Source organism: Bubalus kerabau, chromosome 22, assembly GCF_029407905.1.
Source record: "Bubalus kerabau isolate K-KA32 ecotype Philippines breed swamp buffalo chromosome 22, PCC_UOA_SB_1v2, whole genome shotgun sequence".
In the NCBI taxonomy this organism is placed as follows: Eukaryota; Metazoa; Chordata; class Mammalia; order Artiodactyla; family Bovidae; genus Bubalus; species Bubalus kerabau.
Genome location: NC_073645.1, coordinates 47,613,273 through 47,625,662, shown reverse-complemented (window position 1 = coordinate 47,625,662; position 12,390 = coordinate 47,613,273). Strand labels below are relative to the sequence as shown.

The 12,390-nt window shown below is 46.0% G+C and overlaps 1 protein-coding gene across 2 annotated transcripts in view; it reads left to right on the top strand.

The window, feature by feature from the left end:
• The window catches only part of DHX32 (DEAH-box helicase 32 (putative)), a 52,700-nt gene that overhangs the window by 20,095 nt on the left and 20,215 nt on the right, over nucleotides 1-12,390 (top strand). For both annotated transcript variants that reach the window (XM_055560849.1, XM_055560847.1), the window contains exon 3: nucleotides 7,195-7,388. In XM_055560849.1, coding sequence (XP_055416824.1) covers nucleotides 7,195-7,388 — 194 coding nt within the window. The remainder of the gene's footprint in view (nucleotides 1-7,194; nucleotides 7,389-12,390) is intronic.

Genomic DNA, 12,390 nt, shown 5'->3' with positions numbered 1-12,390 from the left:
TGGTTCCTTTTAGTGGAGAATTATATTTAAAAATCGAGTGGAGTGAAGTGAATTGAAAGTCACCCAGTCGTGTCTCTTTGCGATGCCATGGACTGTACAGTCCATGGAATTCTCCATCCAGAATACTGGAGTGGGTAGCCTTTCCCTTCTCCAGGGGATCTTTTGAACCCAGGTCTCCCACATTGCAGGCGGAGTCTTTACCAGCTGAGCCAGAAGGGAAGCCCAAGATGTGTCAGAAGTGGGATGCTGTTGGCTTACAATTGCTCTCAGGCCTGCTCCATGAGCAGAGTGAGGAAATTAACATGTGAGGTGTGTGTGTGCTCACACCTCTCTGTCTTTCTAGCTCCAAAGCTGTTTCTCCTTCTCTCTCTCTCTAGCTCTTTCGATTTCTCTCTTTCTGTTTCTCTTTACTTCTCTGTATTTCTTTCCCTTTCCATACTTCCATTTTATCTGTATTTCTGTCTCTCTCTTCTTAAAAACCATGGGTTCCTACTGATGCTTCTGATTCCAGTTCAGCTGTCCAGCACTCATCTGAGCCTTTTCCGTTTCCATATTTGTAACTTCCTTCTCTGACTGTGAGAAACTGAGCACTCATTAGTCACAATTGCTTGTTCAGTCTTACAATACTCAAAATTTAGTTTCAGAACTGCTAACCTACACGATTGTTTAAAAGAAAATTTAATATATACTTGAGTTTTCTTTTAGAATGTGTGTTTTTAAAGGGCAAGAATTGTTATCCTGTAATATGTTAATACCTAGCAGTGGTTTCTCTTGTCATCTTTAACTTCTTGATCATTTTAATAAATCATGCTTGTTTCTGTTAAGTGTGAAGGCAGTATGTATCTTCAGAGTGGGAGAAATCAAAAGTAGTACTCAAATGAGACTGTAGGGCTCTTCTAAACCAACGTAATAATGAAAGCATCGGTTGTCTTCTTAATTATGGAAACAACTTGGTTATTTTTTTTAAAAGAGTTTCCAAGACTATTTTCTTTTTCCTCAGCATTTTAAACCTTTCAGAGAAAAGTCTGACTTTAGCCCCAAGCCTTTCAAAGAGGACCATGGGTGTTCTGCGGGATCTTAAAAATTCCATCTCTCTGCGGTGCAGGTGGGATGGAAGGCTATTTGGTGACTGCCCTCTGGAAAAGAGGACAACGTTTCATGCGTTTAGAGAGCTTTTCTTATTACCTTTTTTTGGAGCAAGTTTATGAAAAAGCCTAAAAGAGAATGAAATATTTTTGGAGCTGTCTTATTTTACTTGTCCTGAAATTTCCCATGACATGGATGGGTTAGTGAGCTGAATAAGCGGGACATACCTGAAATTTAGCCTAAATTAAGAAGCTGGATGCTACAGAACATGTTCACTTTTAACAACTTCACCTTTTAACAGCTGTAACTTACCCCCGTTTTCTGCTGGCAGAGTCTACCTGTGTTCACTCAAGATGTGTACAGATTATGGTATCCAGGGATGTGTGACATTTATTCCAGAAGGGAACCCTCTCTCAGGAGTGGGTTCTGACCTCCTGGTTCATGTGGGCAGGTTAGGCAGCTTGCAGGAATGTTGTTGTAGCGATTCATGCCTTGGGGTGAATTGCTGGTCCTTAAAATTCCTTTCAGGCTTCCCAGGGGGCTCAGTGGTGCCTGCAATGCAGGCGACATGGGTTTGACCCCTGGGTCGGGAAGATCCCCCTGGAGGAGGAAATGGCAACCCACTGCAGTATTCTTGCCTGGAGAATTCCACGGACAGAGGTGTCTGGCGGGCTACAGTCCACAGGGTCACAAAGAGTCGGGAGACGACTTAGCGACTGAACAACAGTAACACGGTTCCTTTCGACTTTGGGTTCCGTGACTCTGGTGCTTAAATGAAAGTGAGCGACTGGGACCTCAGCACAGCTGTACCCTGGGTGGCCCAGAAGAGGACCTGGCCACCCGGGGCAGACCAGAGGTACTAAAGGAGGGCTTGGGGCCTTGGGACTGGAATGGGGTTAATTGTAGTAGCGCTGGTCTCCTGGATCCCTTTTGTCTCATGGCCTTTACTCATATGGCGGCCAGAGCAGGGGCACAGTCTCTCGTCGTGGCTGGAGGGGCAGGAGGCGCCACGCCAGTGTGACTCGGGCGGCTGTCCTCCCGGTTCAGATCCGGATCAGTCCAGCTAGAACACCGGCCGCCGCTTCCCAGAGCCCAGCCTCGTGCCTGTCGCCCGGGGTGGGGGATGGAGAGTCTTGGCTTCTTCATTTTCCGAATTGGTGCAGCTTGTAGAACTCCAGTTACGAAGCCAAGACGGTGAAGCCTTGATCTGGATTAGACTCGGGGGCCTCGGAGGACTCCTCTTACCTGCTCTTGTAGTGGCCGACTGGCCGGGGTCCCGGTGACTTGCTTGCAGGGAGGGGATATGAGCCAAGAGCCGGTTCCACTCCATCCTTGATTATGCACCCAGAGCAGGTCGAGGCGGGCTTCAACACGTGGGCCCTCATCACACAGTCTAGAAAATGCCTTTAAAGCTAGGTTGAGGGGGCTTCCCTGGCCATCCAATGGTTAAGACTCCATGCCTCCACTGAAGGGGGCACAGATTTAATCCTTGATCAGGAGAGGAAGATCCTGCATTGCACACCAAAGATTAGAAAAAATTAACTGGATTGAGAGAATGTGAAAAAATTGTTAGTTGAGTTCAGAATGGAAATATTTGAAGTCCTGGTTTCTAGGAGGGACAAATTCTAGACCACATACATAAATGTGAGTGATGTCTATTGCCAGAACTCTCAGGTAAATTTGTAAATAGGTTGGTTTGGGTTTTTTGTTTTTTTTTTTTTCAGTTATAAAAGAACAGTTTCCTACCTTGTTTACCAAGATGGTTGTAAAGTTGCACAACTTTCGCTAAGAACTAAAGTATGTTCTAGATGCCAGAGGCGGGGTGCGGGGGAGGGGGGGGAATGTCTTCCAAAGAGAAACTGGAGAGCAACGCGAAGTCTCCGACAGGCACACGCGTTACCAGTGAGGAGGGGAGGGACTGTTGGGGCAAAGAAGCCGTCACTCCTGGAGGAGATTCAGAATCAGGGCACGGCATGGTGTGCTGTTTGTTATGAGCGCCAAGAATGCAAGAGTGCCAGTGAAGCTGAAATCCCAGCGCCTAAAATCCCCGAGGTTATGAAAGGTTCACACTTCCAGCACTTGCCAAACCATCATTTCTTTCGGCTGAGACTCAGGAGTCTGCCACGGCCCCGAACTTCACAGGGCACCTTTGCTTGCTTAGAGTGACTCGGAAGGCGTGCCGAAGCTCGGAAGTCATAATAACCAGGAGAGGCGATTTCACGTGCCTCCTCTTTGTTGAGAGGCGACCCTCTCAGTTTGTGTTCGCATCGCTGCTGTCATCCGTGTGTGACCGTTGCCGAAAGGGCCGGTACATGGTCTGCAGCCAGAGCTGCCCAGGGAGGAGCTCTGCAGTTAGTTGCAACTTGTGCTCAAGCTCAGCTTGGCTGTGTCAGCAGAGTAGTCCCTACAGTTAGCCCAACACGTGTGTGTCCAGTCTTTCTGCTGGTTATTTTAACTGATACTTAGAAGAGCGGTCCCATTTCTGAATGCCATTCTTTGCCTCATAGGTGCAATAATTGGCTCTACTGTGGGGGAGGCATAAAGGACAGTGAGGACCGTCGGATGGTTTATGTTTATTGCACTGCCAGGCCTGTATGATGTTTATGGCATTGCAAGCATCCTGTCATAGTCTAATCTTGCAGAATTTGTGTATAGGAGTAAATGGAAATCACCACCAGCCCTGTGGAGAAAATGGCACAGGAGCTCAGACTTTGAGGGGTGACTCTCAACCATTTACCCCATTTTACAGGAAAGGGAGTGGAAGCTTATAAAATTGATATTTACAAATCAGAAGCTAGTGGCAGGTCAGGTCTAGAACTCCTGACTTCAGTCCACTTGAGCACCTTGTCCATTCCTGTGGTGTGCCTTGATTCCAGCTCTGCTGAGGGTAGTGTGTTAAATGTCTCATCTCCGTGGAACAAGGGCTTCCCTCATAGCTCAGTTGGTTAAGAATCTGCCTGTAACGCAGGAGACCCTGGTTCGATTCCTGGGTCGGGAAGATCCGCTGGAGAAGGGATAGGCTACCCACTCCAGCATTCTTGGGCTTCCCTGGTGGCCCAGTTGGTAAAGAATCGACCTGCAATGTGGGAGACCTGGGTTTGATCCCTGGGTTGGAAAGAAGATCCCCTGGAGAAGGGCTAGGCTACCCACTCCAGTATTCTGGCCTGGAAAATGCCATGGACTGTACAATCACAGAGTCAGACAAAGCCAGTATTGAGTAAATGATTGCTGATTAGTTTTCAGCCTGTTGACAAGGCTGACACCTGTCTTAAAATAGAGGAACTGCATTTACACTTTCAGTCCTCAGAAATCTGCAGGTTATAGCAGGTATTCATTTTGCAGTTACTTGATTTCTGGTAAGTCATGTTTATATTTTTCAAGTTATCAGATCAGATCAGTTGCTCAGTCGTATCCGACTCTTTGCAAACCCATGAATCACAGCACGCCAGGCCTCCCTGTCCATCACCAACTCCCGGAGTTCACTGAGACTCATGTCCACCGAGTCAGTGATGCCATCCAGCCATCTCATCCTCCGTCGTCCCCTTCTCCTCTTGCCCCCAATCCCTCCCAGCATCAGAGTCTTTTCCAACGAGTCAACTCTTCGCATGAGGTGGCCAAAGTACTGGAGTTTCAGCTTTACATCATTCCTTCCAAAGAAATCCCAGGGCTGATCTCCTTTAGAATGGACTGGTTGGATCTCCTTGCAGTCCAAGGGACTCTCAAGAGTCTTCTGCAACACCACAGTTCAAAAGCATCCATTCTTCGGCGCTCAGCCTTCTTCACAGTCCAACTCTCACATCCATACATGACCACAGGAAAAACCATAGCCTTGACTAGATGGACCTTTGTTGGCAAAGTAATGTCTCTGCTTTTGAATATGCTATCTAGGTTGGTCATAACTTTCCTTCCAAGGAGTAAGCGTCTTTTAATTTCATGGCTGCAGTCACCATCTGCAGTGATTTGGGAGCCCAGAAAAATAAAGTCTGACACTGTTTCCACTGTTTCCCCATCTATTTCCCATGAAGTGATGGGACCGGATGCCATAATCTTCGTTTTCTGAATGTTGAGCTTTAAGCCAACTTTTTCACTCTCTACTTTCACTTTCATCAAGAGGCTTTTTAGCTCCTCTTCATTTTCTGCCATAAGGGTGGTGTCATCTGCATATCTGAGGTTATTGATATTTCTCCCGGCAATCTTGATTCCAGCTTGTGTTTCTTCCAGTCCAATGTTTCTCATGATGTACTCTGTATATAAGTTAAATAAACAGGGTGACAATATACAGCCTTGACGTACGCCTTTTCCCATTTGGAACCAGTCTGTTATCTCATGTCCAGTTCTAACTGTTGCTTCCTGACCTGCATACAGATTTCACAAGAGGCAGATCAGGTGGTCTGGTATTCCCATCTCTTTCAGAATTTTCCAGTTTATTGTGATCCACACAGTCAAAGGCTTTGGCATAGTCAATAAAGCAGAAATAGATGTTTTTCTGGAACTCTCTCGCTTTTTCCATGATCCAGCGGATGTTGGCAATTTGATCTCTGGTTCCTCTGCCTTTTCTAAAACCAGCTTGAACATCAGGAAGTTCACGGTTCACGTATTGCTGAAGCCTGGCTTGGAGAATTTTGAGCATTACCTTACTAGCATGTGAGATGAGTGCAATTGTGCGGTAGTTTGAGCATTCTTTGGCATTGCCTTTCTTTGGGATTGGAATGAAAACTGACCTTTTCCAATCCTGTGGCCACTGCTGAGTTTTCCAAATTTGCTGGCATATAGAGTGCAGCACTTTCACAGCATCATCTTTCAGGATTTGGAATAGCTCAATTGGAATTCTGTCACCTCCACTAGCTTTGTTCGTAGTGATGCTTTCTAAGGCCCACTTGACTTCACAGTTATAGTGACTTGACTTTCAAGTTATAGTGAGTAGTAAAATCTAGGAATCTCACAGTGGGTCTAGTAAATAGCAAGTTAAGTCGCTCAGTCGTGTCCGACTCTTTGCGACCCTATGGACTGTAGCCCACCAGGCTCCTCTGTCCATGGGATTTTCCAGGCAAGAGTACCGGAGTGGGTTGCCTTTTCCTTCTCCAGGGGATCTTCCCGACCCAGGGATTGAACCCAGGTATCCCACATTGGAGGCAGACGTTTTACCCTCTGAGCCACCCGGGAAGCCCCACTAAATAGCAAATCTGAAGATAATTAAAAATGTCAAAACAAATACTTTGAATCTATTAAAAAGCACTCAGAATGGTTTATTTTAAAAATACACGTAACGAAGTGTAACTTCCTGACAGTGCCCTAAGATGGCTGCATACACGTGTGTGTGTGAGAGACAGATTCACATGTATGTATACTGTTCTAAAATTGTAATACGTAGAAGAAAATTTTTAAAAAGATTGCACATACAAATGAATTAGTACTTTCTACTATAATAATTCTTACACAGATAAACTTGATAGAATTAATTGAACTAATATACATTTCAGTACAAGGATTTGAAAAGAAATAACTTGGCCATCTTGTAACTGACTCTTTCTAAATCTGAAAAGATTGGTTGGTTATCTCACTGAGCTCTTTTCTCATCATATATAGTTGATAAATGCCAGTGTATTTTAGCTTTTATTGCCACGGAAAGTTAAAGTAGGCTTATCTGGTTATTTTGTTATGATCATTTAGATTTAAATGTAAATGTTGTAATTTTGAATGACTGTTATTCATCTAAATGATATTTAATATTTACATTGCTTAAAGCATAAGAGTTGGTACCAGAAGCCATGTCTTTGATGGTACTTTCTTTTAACCAGAAAGAAAAGAATAATCTTAAATATATTAGTCTTTTCATAAAAGCTGAGGTTAAAATTTTTTTTTTACTTTGTCTTTTATTTGTTTTAATCTTCCTGTTTTCATCTGAGGGTCTGACTTCCACAGTCCGTGCTAACTGCTGTTTATTCCTAACTTTATTTTCTAATAATAACTCGAGGCGTAAATACAGGGTGTTCAGCTTCACGCGATGTTGCGCAGCCCACCGGTGGAAAGAAAATCACGTGTGAGCGAGCCCTTGGGTTTTGTCGTTGTGCTCGTGGGGCTGACCCTTTCTCATTTGTCCCGCTGAAGGTTCCGCAGTGGTGTGCCGAGTACTGCCTTTCCATCCACTACCAGCACGGGGGCGTGGTGTGCACGCAGGTCCACAAGCCCACAGCGGTCCAGCTCGCCCTCCGCGTGGCAGACGAGATGGATGTTAACATTGGTCATGAAGTCGGCTACGTGATTCCTTTTGAGAACTGCTGTACCAGTGAAACCATCCTGAGGTTGGTCTGGGGGGCTTCCTCGTGCTGTGCCCGGTATGGCTCCTGGCTCATCTTCTGCAGTCCCAGAAGAGCATGTTCTTTGCGTTCTCTGCTTTAAGCACCTGTAACTTGTATAACAGTAACTCATCTCTCTTGTCACCAGCCTGACACCATCAGAGATCTCCTGTCTGTAAACTTCTTCCATATCTCCCCACAGTCCTCAGCAAAAAGTTCTGACTTGTTTCGGCTGGTCCTAGAGACCTTCTGGAGCTCCAGCTCTGCGGGGCATGTAAGAGCTGTCCACGTGCCAGCCATGGTGACACCTGGTTCTTCGAGTCCATGGGCCTCAATACGTTCTTCCGTCCGCTTGGAATGTCCGTGCCTCTTCCAGGCCGGGTTAATTTCCTCCTCGTTGTGAACGGCCCTGTGCAGAGGTCACCCACTCTACGAAGACCTCCTCAACCTTCCCTTAGTGTAAATTAGAAAGCTCTCTGCTGGACTCTGTAAAATGTCACATCAGCCCTTCATGGTGGCATTGTGGGTCAGTGTTTCTGAAACTCTACTTTTCAGGTGCTTCGGGATTCCAGGGACCCTTGTCAGTAGCTCCCACAAATTGTGAGGGGGAGAAAAAATCCTTTTATCTGTTTTTAGCTTCACTGTGAGATTTCCTTTACACAGCGGGTTCCAAGAGTTTAGCAGAAGGAAAAAGAAAAGTGGGAAAAAAAAAACAAAAAAAAAAAAACCCTGCTCTGGGCCAGTTTCTCAGGCAGGTTTCCATTGCAGCCCTCATGGAAAGATGAGGCGTCCCAAGGGCGTCAGCTGGCCCAGGCGCTGCCCCGGGGGCTGAGACGAGGGTCTTGGCGGCAGTGTGTCTGCCCGTCTCTCACCCTGTTGTGGGCACAGCAGCGCGCCAGGGCACACCCCTGGGAATGCCCCCTGCTGGCCTCGCAGGGATGCTGCGCATCCCCTGGCATTGCACAGCCCGGCAGAGGACCTTGGGCAGGGCTGGTCTCTGCTCACTCGTACCCCCAGCGTCTGACATGCTGGTCCCATGGAGGGCATGCAGCACCCGTGATGATGGAAGGGAAGACTAGCGCTGGTCCCCGCGGCTGCTGCAGACCCTGTAGAGTGCTTCTCACTCCCAGAATGCCTGTAGAACTCACTCAGTTTGCAGTAAGCTGCTTTCCTGCAAACGTTCACCTTCAAAAGTAGAAGACATCAATCCTCAGGCCGGTGTTAAACCATAGGGGACCTTTCCATCAAGAGCCCTGGGACTTGCACTTCTCGAAGATATGTAACCTTCTCTTAGCAGCGCCATGATGTCCCCGAGTCACTGTGTTAGTGTGTTTATAAACTGTTCATTATGCAAATGGTAGACGTACAAACCTCCCTGCTTTGGGGACTCACAAACAAGTTGAGGAGTTGGGCATGACATGCACCCTTGAAAGGCTGAAGGATCCCACACTCAGCAGATTCATTTTTCATCCTTTATATTTTAAAGTGGCCTTTCAAGTGGTCATACTTTTAATTAAAGGATATCTCTGACTAGTTTACATTTAATAGATGTGTTTTTATGTTTAATGCCATCTCAACTTCGGAGGAGAAGGCAATGGCAACCCACTCCAGTACTCTTGCCTGGCAAATCCCAGGGACGGGGGAGCCTGGTGGGCTGCTGTCTCTGGGGTCGCACAGAGTCTGAAGTGACTTAGCAGCAGCAGCAGCAGCAACTTTGGAAACCTTATGAAAAGGACTCTTGGATGTGGTCCCTTTTAACGTGAAATCTTTTGGTGTTTTTATCTTATTAATATAGATCAAGTGTACATATGTATATATATATTTATGAAGTCATAGAGATAAACACTTATGGAGTAACCCAGTAATGTCATCAGGGCAGGTCAGAGACACACCTCACCTTTTAAACATCTGTTATGGGTAGGGACTGGGCTTTCATGCTTTACGGGGAAAACCCTGTAGGACTGTAGGCATTCAATCCTTACAGCCAAAGGCAGGACTACAGTTTCTGTTGACAATTTTTTTAGCTCTTTCTGCATGTAGCTTTCCTTTCTTAACGTAGAAAATAGCCTTCAGAAGCTGTGGAGGAGCTGACCCGCAGCACACCTTAGAAGGCAGAGGGGAACTAGCGACCACGGCAGGTTCTGGTGGCTTCCGCATCTGCCGGGCTGCCCAGCCGTCTCATCTCTTCCCTTCAGTTCCCAGGCACGCTTGTTGCTGGGACGCTGCACTTTCCACCCTGACATTCCCCAGCCAGTGCAGAGTCAGCAGATACACTGATTTGTTGCTCACAGAGTTTGAGTTGCAAGCAAAGGGGCCAGAGCTAGTGAAAAGCCCTGTGTTGATAAAAGAAAGTCATCCTTTCTTTTCTTCCTGTTGCTCTGTGCTCCAAAGAGCAGGTGGTGTGGCTGTGAAATGAGCGTCTCTGCTCATTTCAGAGACGCTAACCTGTTGCCTTGCCTTGCCCCACCTTTCTGCTTCCGCTTCCTCATCCCTGAGCCGTGGTGGTTGCCACACGTGCTCAGGAGTTGTTGTGAGAACTCAGGGAGCTGCTGTGTGTGCCTGGTGTGTGGGAGCACAGTGCCCGTGTTAGCTATCTGGGTGACTAAAGAGGTAAACTCCAGCCACGTTCATTGCCTGGAAGACGCATGCTCACCATAGTTATTGATAAGTTCAGATTGAAAAACTATTTAAATAAGAGGCTGTAAGGAGGACTGTTGACTGTGGATGGCAGTATTCTGTATTTGATATTGTCTTTTCCATTTTCTTTGTACCTCCTTAGCATCTAATCCGGAGAAGGCAATGGCACCCCACTCCAGTACTCTTGCCTGGAAAATCCCATGGATGGAGGAGCCTGGTGGTCTGCAGTCCATGGGGTCGCTAAGAGTCAGACACAACTGAGCTCAGACATAACTGAGCGACTTCACTTTCACTTTTCACTTTCATGCATTGGAGAAGGAAATGGCAACCCACTCCAGTGTTCTTGCCTGGAGAATCCCAGGGACGGGGGAGCCTGGTGGGCTGCCGTCTATGGGGTCGCACAGAGTCGGACACGACTAAAGTGACTTAGCAGTAGCATATTATGTTCTTAGCTTTCATAAATTTAGTCTTAAGAATTTAAGGTATAAATGACATTTCCAAGATGTATCCATCTTTTTACATGGTCATCAGGGACAGCATTTTCTTAAGCACTGTACACATGATCTTATTAATATAAGGTAAGAAATAGGTCTCTGTCTTATGTAGAAAGCTGGAGGTTTGTCTGGTAAGTTTTAGGATTGATCCTTAGTATTCCCTTCAGTTCAGTTCAGTCACTCACTTGTGTCCGACTCTTTACAACACCATGAACCATAGCACGCCAGGCCTCCCTGTCCATCACCAACTCCCGGAGTTTACCCAAACTCATGTCCATTGAGTTGGTGATGCCATCCAACCATCTCATCCTCTATCGTCCCCTTCTCCTCCTGCCCTCAATCTTTCCCAACATGAGGGTCTTTTCAGATGAGTCAGCTCTTCGCATCACGTGGCCAAAATATTGGAGTTTCAGCTTCAACATCCATCCTTCCAGTGAATACCCAGGACTGATTTCCTTTAGGATGGACTGGTTGGATCTCCTTACAGTCATCCGAAAGGCCAGGTCTAGCTTGCTGAGTCTCATAGTTTAGGTGAGTCACAACTTCTCCCGTTTTGATTAAGCCTGGACGTTTTCCCATCACATACATACCTCTGGCAGAGAAGGAGCATTTCTTCCTGTCAGATCAGTGCTTAGATGAGTTTTGCTGAGACAGGAATAGAGATTTCATTTCTGACATTAAGGAAGTAGCATAGACTAAAATAACTCGTGTTAAACAAGAACCAGCAGCACTGACATCACTGTATCAAACTGATGAATCTCAGCACGACACCTGACAGCTAGGTTTTGGATGCATCTGTTTGTTTTTATTTTGCATGAAGTATGGTACTGTAGTATTCGATATATTTTCTTTCATAAGTTTGAGAAAAGGAATAAACAGCAACTTATCACTACTTGTTTGGTAAGACAGACACAGAATGAGAACAAGTATAGGAGAAGGGCAGAAAGCACACGTCCAATTCCATAAAGGTGCAGAAAGGGGGAACGTAGGCTTTATTACGAATCCATGGTGACCACGGAAGCGATCTTTATAATTTGATGATGGCGTGAGATGTAATAGATATTCAGGCTTAAGTTGACTCTCTCCGTTACTTTATGAGCATATGCAGGATACTTAACCAGTCTGAACCTCAGGTTCCTCTTTTACAAATAATGGGATAGTAGTGTCTACCTTGAAGGTTTACTCTAAAGGTTAAGTGCGAACTATGGTACCAGCACAATGCCTGGCGCACACTAGAAACTTAATGTTTTCTCCTTTTTCTTTCTTCCTTGAAGTGGGTTAATTGGGAACTTGTGTCAGAGTCTCCAAGACCACCCCTACGTCTGATGGTTTGCTAGGAAGACTCATGGGATTCCTTATGTAGTTGATCCACAGCTCAGATTTACTACAGTGTAAGGATACAACCTATACAGCATGTTAAAAAGCAGAGACATTACTTTGCCAACAAAGGTTCGTCTAATCAAAGCTATGGTTTTTCCAGTAGTCATGTAACATTGTGAGAGTTGGACTGTAAAGAAAGCTGAGTGCCAAAGAATTGATGCTTTTGCATTGGAGAAGACCCTTGAGAGTCCCTTGGACTGCAAGGAGATCGATCCCACCAGTCCATCCTAAAGGAAATCAGTCTTGAGTATTCATTGGAAGAACTGATGTTGAAGCTGAAACTCCAATACTTTGGCCACCTGATACAGAGAACTGACTCCTTGTAAAAGACCCTGATGCTGGGAAAGATTGAAGCCGGGAGAAGGGGACGACAGAGGATGGGATGGCTGGATGGCATCACCGACTCAATGGACATGAGTTTGAGTAAACTCCAGGAGTTGGTGATGGACAGGGAGGCCTGGTGTGTTGCAGTCCATGGGGTTACAAAGAGTCGGACA